Below are 23,127 nucleotides of genomic sequence, written 5' to 3'. Positions count from 1 at the left end.
ACAAACCGTCGTTTAATTTATTGTATCTTGTGTGTGCATGTGCCTCGCAATGTATGTATAATTGTTTGTACCACATGTGTTACATGTAAAATGTACTGAGTGTTATGAATAAATCTTGAAATATTGAACTACCGCGACAATGAACCGAACAGTGGTATCAGCTCATGTTTCAATATTAGTTTAGGGGATTTCCATATTTCCTAATTGCGATATTGACCATCATAATCGTTATACGATTCAGTGAAGTGTCAAATCAATTGGGAGTTTTTATAGATTTAATTCATTAAGTTAAGTGATGCTTTTACTGCGATCAAATCTGATAATGGCCGGTTTAACATCTGACTGTTTGAAAATCTAGACTGTGACCTTTTGATCCTCATCTTTTGCAGGAAAATGGAAGACAACAGAAATGCCTGACACTCACAAATGACCTATAATTATGCACACCATAACATAAATGGAGTACAATATTTAAAGTTTTAGTGGCATCAAAATAACGTATAAACAGTATGGTGTATTTTGGAAAGAACTGACCCTCTCAATAATATCAAAAGTTAAAAGTATTTACAAACGATAAAACAGAAGTTATTAAGTTTGTAATCTAGAGATAGGCCCTAAAATTTTCAATGATAGTATTACATTAAATAAAGTATAGAAATTAATTTCCAAGTCCTTGAAATAACCAAAAATGATTTCACAAATGTGAAGTTTGTGATAGTTTTGTTAATATCAAAAACAGAAGTTTTTTTTGTAATTTAAAGTTGTGATCCACAAGAATGAAAAACTCTTGCCTTGGGCTATTTACTTATAAGTAGAGATCTATTAGTTTACTTCCCTTGAAATTTTACACAATTGAGTAGAAAATGAAAACTGTTTCAGACACAATAAAATTACTTTTTTGGGCACAACAAAATCATTAAGGTTTTATTCATTTGTGTTTGATTTACCCCTCAAGACATGGTTCCTATGTTTCTGTCAACTTACATAGGGTTTAAAAAATTAACTTTTAACAAGCCAATAATAAAATGAAGTACCAGTAGGTAAATAATAGTGCAGATAATACAGTTTTGCTTGTATCAAAATGTCACAATAGATCCACTTTTGTAATACAGAACACCTGGTAGGATTAGTAAAGGTGCAATTATATTGATCTCTATTTCCTATGCCTATGTAATCCGCGCAACAAAACCTTAAATATACTTTTGAGAAAAATGTACGGGAAACCATTTGATAATTTTAAAAGCAAAAACATTAACATGTGTAATAATGTAAATAAATAGCACTAAATCAAAAGATAAAGTACTGCATCAATTTTCATCTGCTTAAAAATTCTCGTTACAACGCGCTTAAGAACTCTCATCTTTGATGGCGGACAAACACGTGTACCAGTTTATTTTCTTTTGATTAAAGTTGTATTTATATTGTATTACATGTTTTATGAATTTCATATGAGCTTATTGTCTATGCTGTATAATGAGTATTTATATTAGCAGTGAAATATGAAGCCTCTTATGATGGCTAAATATGTACCTATGTCAATAAATATCCCCGATTTGAATCATTGGCAATGAAGTTCAAAATCTGAATGACCTAGTCATTAGTTTGATAGATTTATTAAACTGGTTACAAAATTCACGAAGCAATCAGTGGAAAAATATGTTTTTCTTAATAGAAAATAGCAAAGTTATCTGTCATTCTGCCGCCTAACATAATGTTGCCTGCACAATGATATAAAAAAATATATAAAGTTGTCCATAATGATTGTGCCGATTTATTATATAAATGATATTTCAGAATTCCGACTAAAGTCTCCAAAAAGATAAATAGCAGATTCGGTTTGAATGTGGTAGCTCATCAGAGGTCGTGAAATGTGTAAAATAACAGATTCAGTAGAATTCTACTTTACAGAGATGTTGGATGAATTCCACGATTCAAAAAGACCAGAACACAAAACATTGCACTGAGACCTTTTGCAACCGAAACACGACACTTGAACACTGGTGTTGTGATAGTTACTGCAATCTATCAGAAGACTTGTGCTATAGATTGCGAATTTGCTTGTGATATGTAGCATAACATACACAACTAAACGTATGATACATTCCAACATTATCATCAAAAATGTAGGCACTTGAATGTATACAATGGGAAAGGAGGCGGGGCAGTTCATCAACATGTTACAGCGTCAGTATAAATAGTTTGGTATAAACACATCCAACGATTACCTTTCATCCATGACCCTTGTTACTTGATGTGCTTTCTAGCGCATCACTAAGTCTTTTATGCTGATTTAAAACGGAAGAAATATTGTAATTTTCACTAATGATACAGACTCATTGGTAGCCTAGCTGTTTAAATCACATGTCCCTTATCTCTTAGCTCAGTAGGAAGAGCGCAGATCTACCGATCGCGGGGTCGTGACATGACAATATCGCCTGTCCCTTATCTTTTAGTTCAATAGGGAGAGCGCAGATCTACCTATCGCGGGGTCGTGACATGACAATTTGATAAAAGACATCGTCTGTGAAATCGTTTGTCCTCAACTTCTGATTCATGTTGGGAAGTTGGCAGTTACTTGCAGAGGACAGCTTTTTACTGGTTTAGAATCCAGGAACACGTGTAAGATTAATTCGCGCCATTACATGACTGAAATACATGTACTTTTGAAAAATGGCATTAGACACAAAACAAAGAAAAGATCATCTCTTATGAGTTCGGCATTCCACTTAAGACGTAGAAAAGAATTTCTCCAACTTGTTTTTAGAAGGTGGGTGGTTCTACCCAGATACATGTCTGTGTCTAAATATCCACAGGGGTGCATGGTGTCTACCACTACCACAAAAAGATGAACTATCGTCATGTGGAGTAAAAAGTATCGTTGTGACTAAAACATATCACAACAAACTTAATCACATACACTCAACGATGTAACAACTCTTAAAGTAGTTCTACATGTCTGATTAAACCGGGAGTAATGGCGTAAATTCAATTCGGAACACTGAAAAAAGTGAATGTGTCGAGAAAAGTTTCTACCATCAACAAGATAATATGACATTGCAAGAAAACGTGTTTTTATTTAGAGACTGTGTCATGTTACAATCGCCTACGCAGTAATATTTCATTACCGGTCCTACATGGGTCATTACAATTATAAAAGAAACAGATAGGATAGGCTCATATTGATGCAGCAAAACTCATTTACTCTCATTATAGGCTTGTAAAATTAATGTGTACAATTCATTCAATGCCTGTAACGCCTAGTGCCATTGCTTTGATGCGTGTTACGAACCGCCCACTTTGAAATTAATAGTGTATAAAACACATCTAATAAATAAATTGACAGTTTTTATCACAACATATGAATGAGTCATTTTGGTTATACTAAATCCCAAGTCTAGATTGTGATACCAGGATCTAACAAAAGTAAACAAAACACGACAACTGCAATAAGACTTCAGCTAATAATCATATTAAAGATAGTCTCAACTAATTGTTGATTGATGACATATTGTAGTGTCAAACCTGTGTTCAACAGACCACCTCTGAACAAAGACCACCTGGTTTTATGTCATAATTTAACATTTACAGTGTATTTTAACCTGTGAATAAAATCCACCTGCCAATAGTCTCAATGGTGATCCTTATAGACAAGCTGAATGTATATTTTATCTCAAAGGTAGGACTTCGATATTCAACGACTCGGGTGTTTTACACGAAGCAGCGACAACCAATTAAAGCACTAAACATTTGCTGCGTTTCAAGTTCTACAAATCTATGAAGGACGTAGGAGATATCCAGAAAATGTCGAAAATCCATTCCCAATGATAGTGCTAACGCCACCTACAGGCCACATCTTTTTAACCGTGACCGTTTCATCTTGGGCTAGTGATACTATTGCCGTGCCGCCATTTTGAGTGTTTCCGCAATACAGACTACTTACGCCAAGTAGTGGTCGCTTCCGGTGGTCACAAACTGTGTTAAGAATGTATCTAGGCGGGCTTTTTCCGTTGTTTATTTCAACGGAAACTTCAACATAGCTATCCTTTTTACAGGCTATGTTTAGTGAAAAGAGATATGTTCCAGATATTGGACATGTAAACTCTGCTGCAGCTTTGTTATACGCCTCACCCATATTCTCTACAATTGTGTCAAAAGGTAGCTTCATTCCCCAGTCGAGACGTACATCGTCGGTTAACGATACGTGAAACCCAATCTCATCGACTGTGAAGTAAAACAATCATTACAAGTTAAAGCATAGCAAAAATTCCTTCTAGGGCACATCTATATAAATATATAATGATCATCTTGTAAAATTTTGTTTGCAATATCTGTTTTAAATATTGGTCATTGGTGTGTGAAACCCCAGGATTGGACTATTCTACCTTACTGACATAATTATTCGCTCTTTTTTTCGGCGACGCCGTCTAAATTCGTTTTCGTTACCTATGCCACGTGACTTCAGTTTGCAAATCAAACTACTTGATAACGCATTATAGATAATTTATCAAAATGGAAGATTTATGCAACACTCTTCCTGATTGGACGAGAGTGTCAATTTCTTTCACTCTGTTGATTGTGCTACGCTGAGTGAAATGTAGACAAAGCGTTTATCCTAAACGACGCTGTTCACAGTTTTAAAGCTAACTTTGGCTCAGTATATTTAGCAAGAATATTGATATATCTCAAAATAATAAGTAAGTTTAATAAATATTGTGATGCCGAAAATTTATGATGTATGTTAAAGGTATTATGGCACTACAAATTACTTATTATGTCCAAATACTAAAACACTGTTCCAGGTTATCTTCTTTATTTTTCTTCAGTGGAAAACCACACAGTCAACAAATAACTATTTTCACACGGTTATCCGTAGAATATAACAATTAGAAAAAAGATTTAAGTATTAACAATTCTAGCGTTCTAGTGGAAAACCACAATGTTTCTATTTGGAAATCCAAATCTATTCTCATTGAAACCTGCTGTCTTCAAAATATATTTTTCTCACCATATAATAACTGACCAATTAAAATGACCCTTATTGTGACTGTAATTAACAGTATAAACCAATCAAATTCAAGAAAGCGTACATGGTAATAAAATTACAAGTATTTAAAATATTAACAAGTTTTGACAGCAATCAACACCTTATCAGTTAGGAAGTCTTAACATTTAAATTATCCAGACGTCATAATGACCTTATCATAAATACATTTAGAAACCTTTTAGCACATTCTGGACTATTAAAGATTAAAGTGCATAAATGTGTCAAAGTTGAGACAACAATAAAGTTTTGACAAGTGTCATAAAACAAAGAATTGAAAGAATTGCAACTTATACATAATTAGATATTTTACACTTTTTTTTCCGTTGATCTGGTCTTTTACAAAAGTTATTAAATTTCTGTATTGAATCTTCATCGTATACTTTTTTATTCAGATTATTTTTCTACAAAAGAATTATACCGATTTTCAGCTGCACAACAATATGATAAAAACCTGTTCAATACCAACATATATCAAATTAAAGAAAGAGCTGAATACGGTCTGCGTATCACATGAATAAGGGTGTGATAAGAGTCTTTTATGTAGAGAAGTGCTTTTTAAAAGATTTTCCTTGTTACAATTGTCGTCTGTATATGAAAAGGTTTCTTGCTTTTGTGACTTATTCAGATTGCATATTAAAATGAGTACTTGTTTGCTTTGATATATTTGTTATAAATTATTTAACTGATTTATTATATATGAATATTTTTCCTTAGTATGGTATGCAAATATTGAACTCAGTTGAAATCTGTTTTATTATATATATGCTATATAATGACTGAATCTCATTACACTGAAATGAAGGTACGCTGCACACAGTTTATCTATGTGATATGACTACGGTCAAACTTTGCTTATGAAACAGAAATATTGAAATAATTACAAATGTATGTTTTGCTTGACCTTCACTTTTTTATAGGTGTGACGTCATTGTCCAAAGATTCATGAATAGCGAATATGCTATTTGTTATAGCGGGATCAGTTGGCCTATTTTAGAAATAAATAAAAATAATAAATAAAAAAAATCCTTTAATTGATTTTTTCTCATGTATTCTAATCAAACTTGATTTGTAGCATCTTTATTAGGCCCACAGACAACTTTGTTCAGCTGGGACATTTGACCCTTTTAGCTAGAGCTAAAACTAGAAATGCCTTTATACAGCGTCTCATGAACAGCTTGGTGGATCTTTGTCATACTTGGTCTGGAGCATCATTATAAGGTCCTCTTCCAAATTTATTTATATAGGAACTTGGGCCCTATTAGGGACCCCAATAGCTAAAAGTAGATATGCCTTTCTTCGCATTAACCACTAAAATGTAATGGATTTTTATCAAACTCGATGTGTAACAATATCGTCGTAAGGTCTCCTGCTATTTTGTTACAATGGGGATAGGGACCAATTTAGTTAAAATATAAACACGTTTTATGACATGAACCGCTTCATGAATCTTCATCAAACTACTGCTGTAATTATTCGTCTAAGGATAAACGAAACAAAATTGCAACCCTACGAAACCTTCGCGAAAAATTAAAAGAGAACCATTTAAATTGTTAAAGTGCGGTGTTTAGTTTTGCAATTTGAAAAATGTTAGATGAAAGATGAATGTTAGATGAAAAATTCATAAACTTCTTTCCTTATTACAATTCGCCGACCATCATTTTTAAAGATATTTCTTGTTCCGGTTTAACATCCTTATGTAGTGATTTGATGCGCTAACAGTCTACGTCCTTGCACACAACAAACTTAGTGGTCATTGATCAAGTAATTCATGGCTATAATTTAGTAGTATCTTTCCTAAATCTCGTGAATGTGACGTCCGGGCGAAGCATGAATTTGTTGTGCACAATCAGAGGGTCGCAATGGGGATTGTTTTCACATACTGACCATGCATTCGAAGGTAACGACGTATGTTAACGTTTGTGACAAATAAGATGAGATGTTTGGCATGTTTCAACAACGCCACTTTTCCATCCTCGGGTTTAAATTAGCAATATGTTATCCGCGGAGCGTGATCAACCAGAGTTGCCTCAATTAGGAAATTTTAACGTCAGAGGTTATTTTTAAGGTCACGGAGTTTGATTGGCCAGAGAAGTATCTATTACAGTGGGGTAAAGGGGAAACATCCACCCAATCACGGCGACCTCAGTAGATTATTACAGTGGAAAAATGCGCATTTTTTTAAAGTTAAATCCAGCTGAAATAGATGTGTGTGTAAAAAGGGTGGAGGAAATTATAGCTTTTAACTCAGTATGCCAAACTCTTCCTTTTACCAGTACGAAATCATAAGTTTCCAAATAAGACTTTTCCGTCTTATTTTGACTGGGGCAGTCCTTTTAAGAAAAGTCTAATCACTTCCCTTAAGCTACAGAAATCTCTACCCATAGGTACGGGAGATCTCTGCGCAGAAGATTGACGAAAAGAACCATTATTTTATTAGTCCGATTTCTTTATTTCTAAAGCATCAACTTCAAATACTCATGCGGCATTATCTTTAATTTAACACATTTACTGAATGCACAGCAACCAAAAACTGATTTTATAATACATTCACCAAAAATACACTATGTGCAGTAAGATGCGCATAATGCCACTTTAAGCGGATCATCAAACTGTTGCAGATATGTAACTGTAGTGAAATATTTGTCATAAACGCAATTATGTTACTAGTAATCATTTTATGATTGGGAGATTTTTGAAAATTGTAGGTAGAAGTACATCATTGTTAACATGAGTATTTCCTCACCTGGTGTGGAAACATCGCTCGGATAGACAGACACCCCTGGATACATAAAACCTCTCTTCTCCATAGCCGGTGTAGCAGCCTTTGTAGACTCTATAAAATGATTCAATACGGAATTAGATCGTGATCGAATTTTAATAGATGGGAGTTGTAATATATATTCACCTCGGTCTTAGTGTTTGTCTAATATGATACGTATCAAGAAGCTTTATGAAATACCGGCTTTAATATCTAAGAAAAGATAACATTTATTTACAACACAAGTTCACGTGGGCTTTCGAGCCAACTCTAGAAAAACAGCTCGATCGTATTAGTAAGATCGGCCTTTAACTAGGTGGATCATCATCTGTGTCTGATGAAAGAATGCTAAACGATACGTGTTGCTGGGTATAGAGTGGTACTGATACAACGCAGGCCATATTGCGCCTTCCAAGTTTTCAGTGTTGGATTAAGTCTCCCTTCTACAATTGTTTCTAGCTTACTTCTAGCACTGGTGGACACCAGGATGAACCAGCGGCATTGCCAATGCCAGCAGGTTGACATCTATTTGAAAGACGACCCGAGCTGGGTTATAGAGGTGAGGGGAAAGGTGATTCAATGTCAGCGGCATTAAACACAAGACATAAAGGCTCATTATATTTGTAACTGTCTAATTAAGATATAGGGAAATTTTACTTTTAAACAACCTGCATATGCAATCATTGCGGACAACCTGCATGTGCAATCATTGCAGATACTTTCATGAAATCACAAATACAATACAAAAATGATAAATTATCATACTGGTTTGCAAATTCTGCATATCTAGAAGCTTCAATAATTGCTGCACCGTTCCCTCTAACTCACGCACTTGAGAATGAAGTTGTCCCACAGTTAAATCAGGTACGTGTTGTCCATGGCAACTAACAGCCCACAGCACCAACAGCATCATAGCAAGTTTGCAATATTGTTCCATTCTTGATATTCTGAAAATGTTGTATAAAAATTCATAGATATTTTGCAATTTTAAGGCAACTGTTTTATTTCAAATTACCGCCGCGTGATGGTAAAATTATTGTTTTTATTATCATACAGTCCATCAAATACGGGAATTATTTCAGAGACAGGCATGAAAGTACTAAATGACATTCCCTCGGCTAAACAGTCATATTTGCATATTTGCAGACATCAAAATATGTCTTTATTTTCGCTTTAACGAGCATTTCCTCTGACTTTTTCCTTTGCTGGAGTTTTTTTACTGGAGTAAAGGTCTCTAAGTGAAAAAAAACTCCTACTCACATTATTTGAATTAATATCAATGTTGTAGGCTTAAAATGTTCACTTGTGAACTTAGACCACAAAATTGTAACAATATTTTTTAAATTTTTATTTATTTATTTTTTGATAAACGAAACTAAGACTATAACTATATAACATGGTTGTTTGTAAAATTCTAACTTCCGCCCTTCAGTCGTAAATTTTTTTTATCAAAAATCAAATCCAAAAATAGATTTAAAACCAACGAGTGTTATTGGTTCAAATGACGAAAACCTACACCAGCGTATGAGCAATGTGATTTGCAGCAGGTTCTTCTATGCGCAAAGATAACAGCGGGATATTTTTAATGATTTGCATAGGAAATGATTTGCTTTTGCGAATCGTGCGTAAATGAACAGCGCCCTAACATATCATCCTAATTACCATTAATTAAACCTTGCTGTTTTACAAAACAACATCACCACACGTTTTCAATATGAATGTCAGATAACGTACTAGAAAAAGGATCCATATCCAAAATGAAAGGTCACGTTCAGATCATTTAGATGGCTGTTTAATTGATCGCGATCATATTGAATAGGACAAGTATTTGCACGATGGGGAAAATATTTCATGATGGACCTGTGAATTCTTTACTTGTGGGTGAAACAGGTCTCATAAGCGTAAATACGACTAGCTTCTACTGGTTATAAAACATACCGTACGATTTGTTGTGAATCAACTGTTGTTATACTTTTAGTAGTTCAACCGCCACCCTTGTTTAAGAGCAACATTTAAAAAACACGTTTTTTTTTTCATCCTCAAGTAATAAGTAAGTAGACTCGCCCAGTTTAATCAATCTAGACGCATAATCTACATAGAGCACTTACTTCACCCGATTTACATTCGGAACATTTTCACGCGTTTCGGGCTTTATCGTATGTTTAACATGGGATTTTTGAACCGTCCAAAGATGTTGGAAATGTTTGTCTCATTGTTTATTTTTTTTAAATAAAAATGTAAGCCTACTGCTTTCATTGTCTACCACTTTTTTTCCACCCTTGCCTGAAAAAACAGTAATGAGTTTGTACACTGTTCAGACAATTGTGCTCTGTTGAAATTTAACCAAACACAAGTTTACCTGCATAAACAGAAAGCATGATATGTCACCATGCGCGGATCCAGATGGGGGGGGGGGGGGGACCGGGGATCCGGACCCCCTCTGAAAAATCTTTAAAAAAGGAAAGAAGACAAGAAGGAAAGAAAATGTTTTTCGAAAAAGGCAACATTAGGAGTGCATGTAAAGTATATGCGACCCCGACATAATTCATATTATTTATCTAAAAGAAACTAAGAATTTTACCTTTAAGAAAGCTTGATTTTATCATTTTCCCAAATTTAACAGGTTAGTCCATAAAACTGTCCCAGAATGCAAAAAATGAAGTGCTAAATTGCAAAATTTCCAGGGCGGGTGGGGGGGGGGGGGGGGGCAGGGGATCGGACCCCCTCTGAGAAAATTGGCTGTGTCCGTGCATGGTCACTATACCTGTCCAGTACTGGACATTATGGTAAACGCTTCTTTCCTGCACAAATGACAATTTCGCAACTTCTGTCCGGTTTGTACAAATGTCTGGCCGCGATAAACCATTTGACTTGTTAACTCTGCTTTTATAGCTTGACTATTTAAAGATTAGGTAGAGCTGTTGGACTCACTCGTGCGTTTGGTTAAGTTTTTATTTGTAAGCTGGTATCCCGAACCCACTAATGGGAATACACACTTGTTTACTGTGTTGAACTGACATGCAATGCACAGGTTTCATAACTCTGTTTTGCATTTTTACCACTTATATCCATTCAGCTGACAAGGCTGTTGAATACTCAACCGTTGCCGTCCTCAGACAGTTCTTGTTATTTATATAGAAATAGGATGAATAATTTTTCATTGTGCCGTGGCCTTGGCGCAGACAGGAAATCTTCCCATGATAATGAAAGGAAATAAACATTCATCTCTATTCTAGCCTAAGCTAGGGATCATGCTTATTCTGGTAAATGCATATAAATAAGAGTTAATGTGTATCTTCTATAAATATTTCGTCTTCATATTAAACGAACGAAAGCAGCTTGTCACCACCAACTATTTGTTCTTCTTTATACCTGTATATAAAAACTGGCGACTCGTTTTAGCCGACAGTCCCGGTATTTTGTTTAAACTTGGAATGCTGCAAACATCTTTTTGAAAGTGCTGTTTGGGGTTCCAAAGATAAAAAGACATGAAAATAGCAAGAGCGTCCTATTTGAAAAGAAGGACTAAGGTTTTCTTATAATGATCCATTTCATTGGAAAATCATTGTTACGGATTATTTAGCTCACATTTTCATTGAGCTTTTTGCTTGTGGACTTTAAATTTATGGACCATCCACATAATATATGTTATTCTAACATGGCTCGATTTGATTGCCAGTTTAAAAAAGAAGAAATTTAAGCTCTTTATATTTTGCGATAAACAACGGTTGACGCGCGGACCGGTAAGAGAGCATTATGACGCCGATTATGACGTCAAAATGTCGCATGACGTGCGGTTCATTACTACTCAAATAAATGAAATCCAGCATATTTTTTACCAAAATATTTCAATGAGCCTGTAAGAATGAGAACAATTAAGGCCTTCTTGTGAATTGTCGGTTCATCGATTAAATATTAAACCATTTATGCTTTACTTCATTCGTATCTTAAGTCGGAACCGTGATAAATAAGAAGGCCTTGATTATTTGTTAAATAACTGATGCTCAGGAAGTAGATAAAGTGATGTGTGGTTTTTTAAATGCCTTAAGATTTAACTAAGAAATGTCATAAATACAGGCCATTGACTACAAAGGAATAGCAGATAAGCGGGAAACAAAGACAGAAATGACAAAAAGTAATATTTATCCATATTTCAAATTCACATCAGGACAAATTTGTATAATCCAACATTTTGACAGACAAAATGAGAAGGTAATGTGTGCAATGCGTGTGACTTTTGATCCCTTGCCATTAGCGCACGAGAGTTAAGTTAAAAGTGAGTTATATTGTTCGCAGACAAAGAGTAAACACTTATTTGGAGGAGGGTACATCCGTGCAGTCTGATCATGCTCTGCACTGTTCGCTATTCAGTCAGTAAATTTTCAGTGAACACCCCTACGAATAATAAATGGTATTGCCTATATTGAATGATGAACCAGCCCAGAAATTTAGAAGGGTAAATGTTAAGACTAGATTAAAACTGTGATATATATTTTCTAAGTAATTGATGCAATAAAACAAGGTTATTGAAATGGTAATGTAACATGTGTAAAGTGTGTTACATACTGGTTCCTCCTTCAAATTATTATTATTATTATTATTATTATTATTATTATTATTATTATACCACATTTATATAGCACTTTTCATACAAAAATGTGCGTTCAAAAGTGCTTTACAAAGACATTAAAGAACACGTAAATACATCAATTGGTAAAAGATTGAAAGGAATAGTAATTAAAAAAAGATAATCCTTAAATTTTGCTCAACGTTAAATCACAATACATACACTGTTAAAAGACAGCAATCCATTTCTCAACACGAACAAACCTGTCATGATTTTGTTATTTGTGTTTGTTTGTTCGTTTTGAGTTCAACGCCATTTTTCAACAGTATTTCAGATTTTGTTATTTTATATAACATGTGTGAAAGATATGTGTTTTCAAAGATTTTTTAAATGCGGACAGTGAGATTGAATCTCTGATGCTTGCTGGGAGAGGGCATTCCAAAGCTTTGGAGCTGCATGCTTGAAACTTCTGTCACCATACTTTACTGTTCGACTCCTCGGAACAACCAAAGACCATGGGCCATTTGCCGACCTTAAGTCTCTACGAGGCTTGTACACGTCCAGCATATCGACAATGTACTTGGGAGATAGGTGTTTAAACTACATTTCCAAACAACATAGCTCATATAATCTTTACAATCAATTATATGGTTACACCAGATATCGTGAAAAAAATCTTGAAAAATATTTTTGACAGTTTCAAACTTCATGCGCTAGTATATCAACATACTTTTTGTCTTTCTTATTTTACCGGATCTATCTGAAGAGAGTTCTATTAAGAGATCACCTTTAGGTGGTACCTTTGGTGGTCTCTCAATACAATGTCGACTGTATTAGTAAACAATTTTTGTTACAACTAGCAATGTTGGATGACTGTCGTCTTACAGACGGAGAAACTCATTTGATGTAAAACTAATTTTTGTACAAACTGTGCAATAAGTATTCATATTAGCAATGAACTAGATCTATAAATAAAGTAAAATAATGATAAAACTTATATTCTAACACGGCCCGATTTGTTTTCCTATTAAACAAAGAAGGCTGAAAACTGTGTGTTATTTTACAACAATTCACTGGTCTGACGTTACAATTATTACGTCATACCGTCAAACGACATAGCGGCGCGTTGGAAAAGAAACCAACAAAAAACAAGCAAATATTTGATGGACGTCGTCAAGGATAATGGAAAGTACTTAAAAGTCTTTGATAACGTGTTAGAATCGAAATATTATATCTCATTTAGTGATTTGCTCTTGAATAAAATCATTGTTTGTCGTTCAGTTGCGTATTATTAAATCATTTGGGCTGCGCCCTCGTGATATAATTCCTTCGCATATGAACTCCAAACAATGATTTTATTCAACGACAAATCTCTGGATGAGATATATTATTTCTTAGATATTTTTAATAAGAAAAATAACACTTTTTACCTTTAATTGCCCAATTATCTATACCGCAGGTAAGAATCCAATTTGTAAACACTAATGGGACATCAACCTTTACAAAAATTATAAAAATAAATGGCAAAATCGTAGTACGATATTTGTCGAACTAAAATAGTTAGTTTCGTACATCAGCCAATGAAGATATCCGTCTCGAATCACTGGCACTGGAATATTTATAGCATGTCCTAGCCATCAGCTAGAAAATCATTATGCTGAATACAGAATTCATGAAACAGTTTCTGATAATAGGAAAAAGCAAGGTTATCCGTCATTCTACCGACAAACAAACAACAGCCTGCATAACGTCGCCTACACTTGCATTATAAAGAAATATACATATTTATCGTGGCAAATCAGCTCGGTCTCGAGGGCTTTGAACGTAAATTAAAAGTTGTTTATCAGGCAGAAAAAGAAAATTGCTATTTATTGTAAAAGGGATGTCCCTGAATGACGAAAAGACCTACAAGAATACAATTAGTATGCACAGCACACAACACAGCAAAATAGTAGCAGACTCTGTTTGACTGAGTCTTTTCGTGAATCATGACGCCGGAGGCTTGAGCGGAATTCTATTTATAGACACTTTGAATAGACTCAGTGATTCAAAAGAACAAACGATGATTCAAAATATGAGAAGAAAATAAACATTAATAGATTGTTGTTTTGATAGTTTATAAGCGCTATAAGAAGAGCTAAGCTATAGGTGTGCCGTAGGGCAACTCCCATTTTAGTGTATGAACTTGTGATTTCATAATTAAAGTTACGATGAAACATAATGAATAAATCAGAAATGTTTTCCTGTTTTATATGATACATAACTGGTCCAAAAAAACAAATAATGAAATACAATCTGTCCCATAACCATCGTTAACTCACCAATGCTCTTTTCTTATTTTATACTACACAAATATATAACTTGTGACACTTAGCGTTGATGATGAATGCCATGCCTTTGCTATACCATAGTGACTACAGAGTCATAGTATACGTCACAGTGTACATTGTAATAATAATTATATTCTTTTGAAATAAATAAATATACAGAAAATGACTAACTGGTTCGATTGTGTCACCGGCTTGAAGCAAGGCTGCACATTGTCGCCTACGCTCTTTTCCATCTTCGCAAATGACCTTGCAAAAGAAATAAATGACCTTGACCTCGGTATACCAATGGATGGTATTAAAATTTCGCTACTTATGTATGCTGATGACATTGTACTTGTTTCTGACACCGAAGAGAAATTACAGACAATGTTGAATACAATTCACGACTGGTGCAGGAAATGGCGAGTTCTGATAAATACAAATAAATCGAAGTGTATGCACTTTAGAAAAGGGCGGTCACAGAGAACGAACTTTAAATTCACCATCGGAGACAACGAGTTAGAGGTTGTTCAGACATATAAGTATTTAGGTGTACTTTTCCATGAAAAGAACGATTTTTCAGTCAACTGTGATGCTTTAGCAAAAGGTGCCGGACGTGCTGTCGGCAGCATTATTAACAAAATCCATAACTACAAAGAGTTTGGATTTAAGTCTTTTGAAAAACTTTACAATTCATGCGTTACACCAATACTTGACTATTGTGCTTCTGTTTGGGGTTATAAACATTTCCAGCAGATAGATAATATTCAAAACCGCGCAATGAGGTACTTTATGGGCGTCCATAGATTTACACCCGTGCTTGCAATGGTAGGAGACACGGGATGGTTACCAAGTCGGTATCGCCGATGGTCATCTGCTCTATGCCTTTGGAATCGTTTGGTTTTAATGGACAATGAAAGACTTACGTACAAAGTGTTTGAAATGGATTATAGAAAGTGCTGCAATAACTGGTCTAGTGATCTTAAAACCGTTATGTACACATTGGGATTAAATACTAATTTTGACAACTTAACGCCGGTTAATCTCCCATTTGCTCGATCACTGATTAGTAATTATTATTCAAACATTTGGGCACAAGATGTACAGAACGTTTCAAAGTTGAGGACATATAGACTTTTTAAATCAGAATTTAAGACTGAGGAGTATTTATGTCTAAACCTGAGAAAAAACGAAAGATCGCTGTTAGCACAATTCAGGACTGGTATTTTACCTCTACGCGTAGAAACAGGTCGATATATTGGTGAACCAGTAGAAAACAGACTTTGTACACTTTGTGAATCCGGGTCCATTGAAACAGAGACACATTTCTTATTAGAGTGCAGCTTATATAATTCTATTAGACGTGAACTATTTGAAAATTTACTGACAGACAATTCTCTCGCTAACTTAACGAATGAGCAAAGACTCGCACACTTGATTGTAAAATTTCCACGAAAAGTGTCCAAATATATTGTTAAGGCATATCTTTGCAGAAGGAACCACATATATTCTTAACACTGATCGCTAGAGCTGATATAATTACGTAAACAAGAAAGATATCAATGCTGTATATGCTATACAATTGATGTATATATTTATCCTATCTATGTTTATTTTATTGAATCATAGTCCATCCAGAATCCTTTCATTCCGTACTTACTTAAACCATGATTATTATGTTTCATGTTTTGATATGGCTTTTTGTACATACTGATTATCTGATTTGGTGACTTATAGGTCCATTGGTCCGGGTGCTATCATGTTGTATATATAATTATGTGTTATGATGAAATTGTTTATGCACATGTCACAATAATAAACAACTTACTTACTTACTATACATTATTATGTTAGATATTTTGTTAGGGTTTAGGAGTTTGTAATATTCTGCACATTCAAAAGGGACTCCCGTCCACAGAATCAATTATTTTGTTGCCATGAGACCAAGGCAACAAATGAGGGTGCAGAGGGAAGTCTGCAAGTAGGCTGTGATAGAAGTAGCATAACACAATTAAAAGTACAGATATGCTAAATTACATCATTTAGCCACCTTAGATGAATTGAATGGCTTTTTCGAAATTGGCATTTTTATATCTTCCATTGACAACATCTTCTAATACTCGTATGTTCTGTTTGTTTGTTTCAGGGACCATTCGATTCTTTCCCGTTTTTTTCGATCAGTGAAACACCGACCCATTGACAGTTCATCAAACAATTACCCTGTCTTCGGCAATGCTATTTAGTACGTCACTAAATCTGTTATGCTAATAAGTGTAATATCATAGTCCCCTTTGTAACCTCGTGGTAAGAAATACTTGTCCTTCCTCTCTTGGGATTCGAAACCAGACTTAGGATGCAGATTTGTTTTACAATCTAGCCTATAGAAAACGGATGGTTCTACCAAGGTGACCTTCGGTGTCTGAAATAGGAGATCAAGGGTTACCCTGGCCAATCAAAATCTGGACAAGCCGCAGTATGACATAAACTGTCATTTAAATTCGTACTCAAATGGACGAATTATCGTTCCATTATTGATATTTTGAAAATGTTTTATAAATTTATAGCTATTTAAATTATCGCCATATGCTGCTAAAGTTTTTGTTTTTATTATTAGACAAACCATCAACTTAACGAAACTACTTCATATGCTGGCATGAAAATACTAAATAGCATTCCTTCGGCTGAAAGGTCATAATTGCGTATTTGCAGATTTCAGAATATGTTTTTATTTTTGCTTTGGCAAGCTTTACCACGAATGTTTTCAATTGTTGCTGGATTGTTATTACAGTTCTATTTTTGATTGCTTGACATGAAACATTTTACAGTTTAGTTTATTTCAAATTATCCAGCCTTTGTGAACGGTTGGTTTTATGGCGTTGTCACATGAGGAAATGTTATGACGAAATATTTACTCCTTGGGTGTATGTGATGAGGTTAAAATTCCTGTGTAAAGGATTCTAGAGCAAATAAATCCACATAGTTTTTAGTATGATGATAAAAAAAATCAATAACTTACCATTGAAGATAATTACGTCAATGTTGTTCGTATCATGTGGGAACATTGGAGCAAGGTGTCAAAATTATTACCATAGTTAGTCATCCAATAAACGAAACTAAGTGAAAAATATAATTATAACTCAATTCAACTCAACTCATATTTTATTAGAGTCTCATCTTTGTGTACATTACAATTTACAGATCAAAGGCCTGAATGGCCTGAGTCGGCTAATGATTGATGTACTGACAGTATAACCTACCAGTTTCAGTTTGTTTTTAGTTTTTTCTTAAAATTTCATAACACAGCTCGATATTTACCCAAAATATTATATCCGGATACGATTACACTTTTCTCCAGTTTGAACAATATATTTTACAAATTGTGATGATACGAAGACATTTAGCAGCAATTGGCAGTATCTGACATTGAAGTTTACGGTTAAATTACCTCTTATTTAAATCTTTTCATAAAAAAAGTTGTTTCGTTTCGCCAAACATAGACGATCTACTTTCGATTTCAAAAACTACAAGAAAATACAATTTAATGTTTCGCCGATTTGTTTATTTCTCGAAAAATAAGAATTAAAACCATTTTTAATATCAGTAGTAACTAAACAAACCAGTAAGAGCTTCTTCTTCCGATAATTTATCCGTTTACTGACTGCAAAATTCAACCCACGCAAAGTTTATAGAAATCATACGATGCGTGTTTACGTTCAATGTGGGAGAATTAAGGCTGATCGGCTATGTTACCTAACGCATCCAGACGATTCAGATTTTGTTTTTAAAAAAGCATTGTGTGCGTTTCTGTAATTTTATATACGTTTTTATACGCTTAGAAATTATTAAACATGCGTATTTGCATTATTTCTGCTAATACGCATCTTATCTGGAGCCCTGCTGGAACTATTTTTTGTCTTTCGCTGGATGTTACCCAAGCTTTGTAAGCCTACGCAATTCTTAAAATGCACATTTATGCTTAATGAGTTACATTCGAGAATTGCACAATTACAAGTCATAAATATGACAGATTACATCGTATATTGGTCATAGCAAAGGGAATTGACACAACTTAACTTCATTCATGCAATGAACTGTTTGAAATTTGAGAAATCTAATGGAACTACATCCCTTCACATGTTATTCGGTCCATTTAGAGAATCGTTGGATAGCAAGGACTCGTCAAAAGGCTTTCAGCCTTTAGCCGACTCAATAAAACCATTTACATAACACAAAGCCACTCCTTCATAGGAATTATAAGAGACTATAAAACATCACTATTAAAAATCATTATTAAAAATTCTATTTACATTCTACCAATATTATATCCAATATTTAGCTTATTAATTACAATGTGTATATTTTCTATTTTGTTTTGGCTATGATATTATATAGTTATATAAAAAAATTAGCTAAAATTTATTACTATTCCTATTTATAATCTTTTAAGCATGATGTACAAAATTCATATTAAGATAATTTATAATTTCCAATTTTCTTGAGTAATTAGAAGTTATTGATAAAATATATAAACAAACTACTACTTATTACTGCTAGAGTCATTTCAACCTACCGCCAAAAATTCATATTATTTTAAAATTTCTCCTTAAACTAAAAGTTCACAGTGAACACCAAATTTGTCAAAATTATCTGCACCTAAGTTGTAAAATATAAAATCAAAATACTATATATTACAACTACAGAGTCATTTCAGCTTACCATATTATTTTAAAATTTCTCCTTAAACTAAAATTACTTCTCAAAGGTTCTAAAAACAAAGCTCACAGTGAACACCGGATTTGTCAAAATTATCTACATCTAAGTTGTAAAATATAAAATCAAAATTCTATATATTACAACTACAGAGTCATTTCAGCTTACCATATTATTTTAAAATTTCTTCTAAAACTTAACATTACTTGTTAAAGTGGAATTATACGCATTTTTCAAGTAAACATCCAGCTGAAATAGATGTGTGTGTAAAACGGATGGAGAAAATTATAGCTTTTGACCCAATATACCAGACTCTTCCTGTTACCAGTACGAAATAATAAGTTTCCAAATATGACTTTTCTTATTTTGAGTGGGGCAGTCTTTTTACGAAAAGTCAAATTGCACGCAGGAGTTGCTTCCCTTCGACTTCAGAAATCTCTACCTATAGGTAAGGCAGATCACTGTGTAGAAGATTGAAGAAAAGAACTATTATCTACTAGTCCGATTTCTTTATTTCTAAAGCATCAACTTCAAATACTTATGCGGCATTGTCGTTAATTTAACACATTTAAATGCACAGCAACCGAAAATTGATTTTTTAAAACATTCACCAGAAACACACTTTGTGCAGTAAGATGCGCATAATGCCACTTTAATAGTTCTAAAAACAAAGTTCATCAGTGAACACTGAATTTATCAAATTTATCTCCTGAAAAATTTTAAGCGTCTAAGTTGAAGTATTTGGAAGCAGGCTTTGGCAGAAAATTTTACTATATCAGAATTCTGAAGTATAAAGCAAAGGTTCTCTCTATCAGACAACATCTTAAAAGTGTTACAAACATTTCGTATTTCCACACACAAATCCTCACGGATTTCATTGTATACAGGACAGTGCAGAAGGACGTGGATCTCGTCCTCAACACGCACATGTTCTACTATTAACATCCAGATTTTCAAACCGACCGGATTCAAGACGGATTGGTGCCACACCATACCTAAATTTTGACAAAGCACTTCTATATACATGTATATAATTTCAATTTTTGCTCATCATTAGTAAAGTTTCATTTTTAAATCCAGTGCATTAAAAATCATTCAAATATTAGATTTTAAACAAATGAGCGCGAGAAATAGTTTTGTTACTGGTTCAAACGTCGAAAACTTAAACCCGTTACAAAATTTGCGAACGAGCAAATATGATTGGCATTAAGTACTACTAGGCGCAGAGAAAACGTCTTTCTCATTTGCGCGGGATACATTATGATTTCCATAGGGACAGATTTGATTTTGCGAACTGTGTCTTGCATTTTTAAAAGATGAGAAACACAACATATTTGTAAATTTAATATAAATGTAAGATAATTTAGAAAAAAAAGTAGGATAAATATCCAGTTCAGATCATTAAGAAAGCTGTTTTTATTTGAAAGGAAACAAGATGAACAGCTATTCATTTAGAACACAATTTCAGACTTTTGTATTTTTTCTTTTATTTTATGTAACAATAACAAAAGCCAGTATTCACGGAAAAGTGTTGCTAATATTAACATGAAATTGGACCTGGCTATATTCACAACTTCAAAAGTTAGAACTGATAAATATATGTCATAGTCTTGAAGCTTATTCATTGTGCAAATCGAAAATCTTTCCCACAAAAAATGAATAGGAATAAACATTCATCTTTTTATTTATCTTGAGCTAGGGATCGTACTTACTCTGATAAAATGGATATAAATGAGAGTTATTGTGTTTTTTTTTTCTTGAACTATATCGGCTTGCACATTAAACGAAAGCAGCATGCCGCCACCATCTATTTGTTCTTTTATGTATCTAAAACTGTCGACATGTTTGAGCCGACAAGTCTTAAGGGTCGTCATCTTTATGAAAATATTTTGCTTAGATAAAATAAGGCATCAAAATGAAAAATTACAGCGTCTCACGAGACAAAAAAAACACTAAAAGGGCTTAAGTTTTTCTTTTAATGATCTATTTCATTGCAAAATCATTGCAATAGACTTTTTTGCTTACAGCTGTATTCAGCTTACTGCTCAGGAAATTTAAAATAAGTGATCATCCACGTAATATGTAAATAAATGATGCAAGAAACTACTGAATCTGACGTGTGACATTTTTAAATGCCTTTGAATTTAACTAAGAAACGTCATGAATACAGACCAAAGATTACAAAGAAATGGCAGATAAGCCGGAAACAATGACACGCATAAAATAAAAGGTAAAATTAAATTTCCCGGAAGCACAAAGCACCCAAAATACAGCCCGCGGAGTAGGCCCGCAACAAAAAGAAACTGTAGTGGAAAAATATAGCAGACTGGACAAGATAGGAAATAATACTTGTCCATATTTCACGGTCACATCTGGAGAAATATGTATAATCTGACATTTTGACAGACAAAATGTGGGAAGCTAATGCGTGTCACGGAATTTTAGTCCCTTGCTTCAGAGTTAAGTTACGTTCCCAGCGTTATGTTGCAGCGTTGGTGACAGAAAAAAAGTTTTTGTTTGTTTGATTTTTTGGAGATACAATGAACATTGCCCAGTCAAATCAATAGTATGTAAACATTGACTATGTTATAAACTTTGCCTTCAGCATTTCTAATCAATTCTTGCGGAATTCCCTTTACACAGGACTGATATAGCTGACACGCGACAGTCTTAACTATGGCCCTATACTAGACAATGTGAAAACAATGGAAGGTTATTGGGCAGCTTTAGTTGAAAATGATAGCTATGGCCCTGGGCAATGTGAAAGAAAAGCAGTTTAAATTGTTTAGTTTAATATATCAAAAGTTTAAAGGTGCCTTCGACAGGAGGAAGTTTTTAAAAAAAATCAGTATATCAACCGTTAATAAAGGGAGGTTATTAAGCAGTTTTAGTCTAAAATGATAATGGTAGTGTTAGTATGTAAAAGAAGTTCGGATATGCAGCAACTCATCCTATATTGTATAATGTTGAAAAATGTCTCAATCTATATTCTGTTTCATCTATCAAATCAATTATATGAAAACCATGGACTATTAACCTTTTCAAAATAGGTAGACTTCATTTTCCTTTTCTTCTATTTAAATCTTAATGGAATATTGGTATCACTTGAAATATCTATACTATTTCTACTTTTCTATTGGTCAATGCCATTATGCCAGCGGTTATATTTAGAGATAAATTCCTATTCTAATTATCATGATGTTTAATATACATGTCCCAAGTGAGTATTCAGTAATATAAATTATAAATCAACTGTAAATGTGTTCAATCGAAGGAAATAAAGTATGAATTTGTAAACAATTATTGTTTCCACAAGCAATGTCGGAGGATTATCATCTTTTAAGGCAAATTCATTTGATACAAAACATATCTTTGTACATACTATACAATTAGCTTTTATATTAGCAATGAAATGTGTTTGTCTTTTAAACAGAAATGATGTATGATAAATCTATTAGCAAGGAGAAAATTAATAACATTTACCTTTTATTGCTAAATTATCTAAAGCGCGGGTAAAATTCCAATTGGACACCAACCGTTATAAAACTCGTAAAATGCTTGAAATTTATGACATTGTCATAAGATATTTTCCGAACTAATACAGCAAGTCTCGTATATCAGCCAATAAATAGATTCATATCACTGACAACGGAATATTTCTGGCATGTCATGACCATCAGATAGGCAGATGCATTATGCTGGTTGCAGAATTCATGAAACATTCAGATGAAATCAGTTT

The 23,127-nt window shown here is 33.8% G+C and overlaps 1 protein-coding gene across 2 annotated transcripts; it reads right to left on the bottom strand.

The window, feature by feature from the left end:
• Positions 1–3,174: 3,174 nt before the first annotated feature.
• LOC123532657 (complement C1q subcomponent subunit B-like) lies at positions 3,175–23,091 on the bottom strand. 2 transcript variants are annotated; one of them, XM_045314180.2, is made up of 4 exons: positions 22,872–23,091; positions 8,568–8,749; positions 7,788–7,877; positions 3,175–4,221 (listed from the first exon to the last, which is right to left on the bottom strand). In XM_045314180.2, the coding sequence occupies exons 2-4, from the start codon at positions 8,737–8,739 to the stop codon at positions 3,773–3,775; spliced, it is 711 nt and encodes a 236-aa protein (XP_045170115.2). In that variant the 5' UTR covers positions 8,740–8,749; positions 22,872–23,091; the 3' UTR covers positions 3,175–3,772. The 2 variants fall into 2 exon arrangements, with proteins under 2 accessions (XP_045170115.2, XP_045170114.2); XM_045314179.2 differs by lacking the exon at positions 22,872–23,091 and adding an exon at positions 13,800–14,005.
• Positions 23,092–23,127: the final 36 nt, after the last annotated feature.

Source organism: Mercenaria mercenaria, chromosome 11 (genome assembly GCF_021730395.1).
Source record: "Mercenaria mercenaria strain notata chromosome 11, MADL_Memer_1, whole genome shotgun sequence".
NCBI lineage: Eukaryota > Metazoa > Mollusca > Bivalvia > Venerida > Veneridae > Mercenaria > Mercenaria mercenaria.
This window is presented reverse-complemented; position numbering and strand designations above follow the sequence as displayed.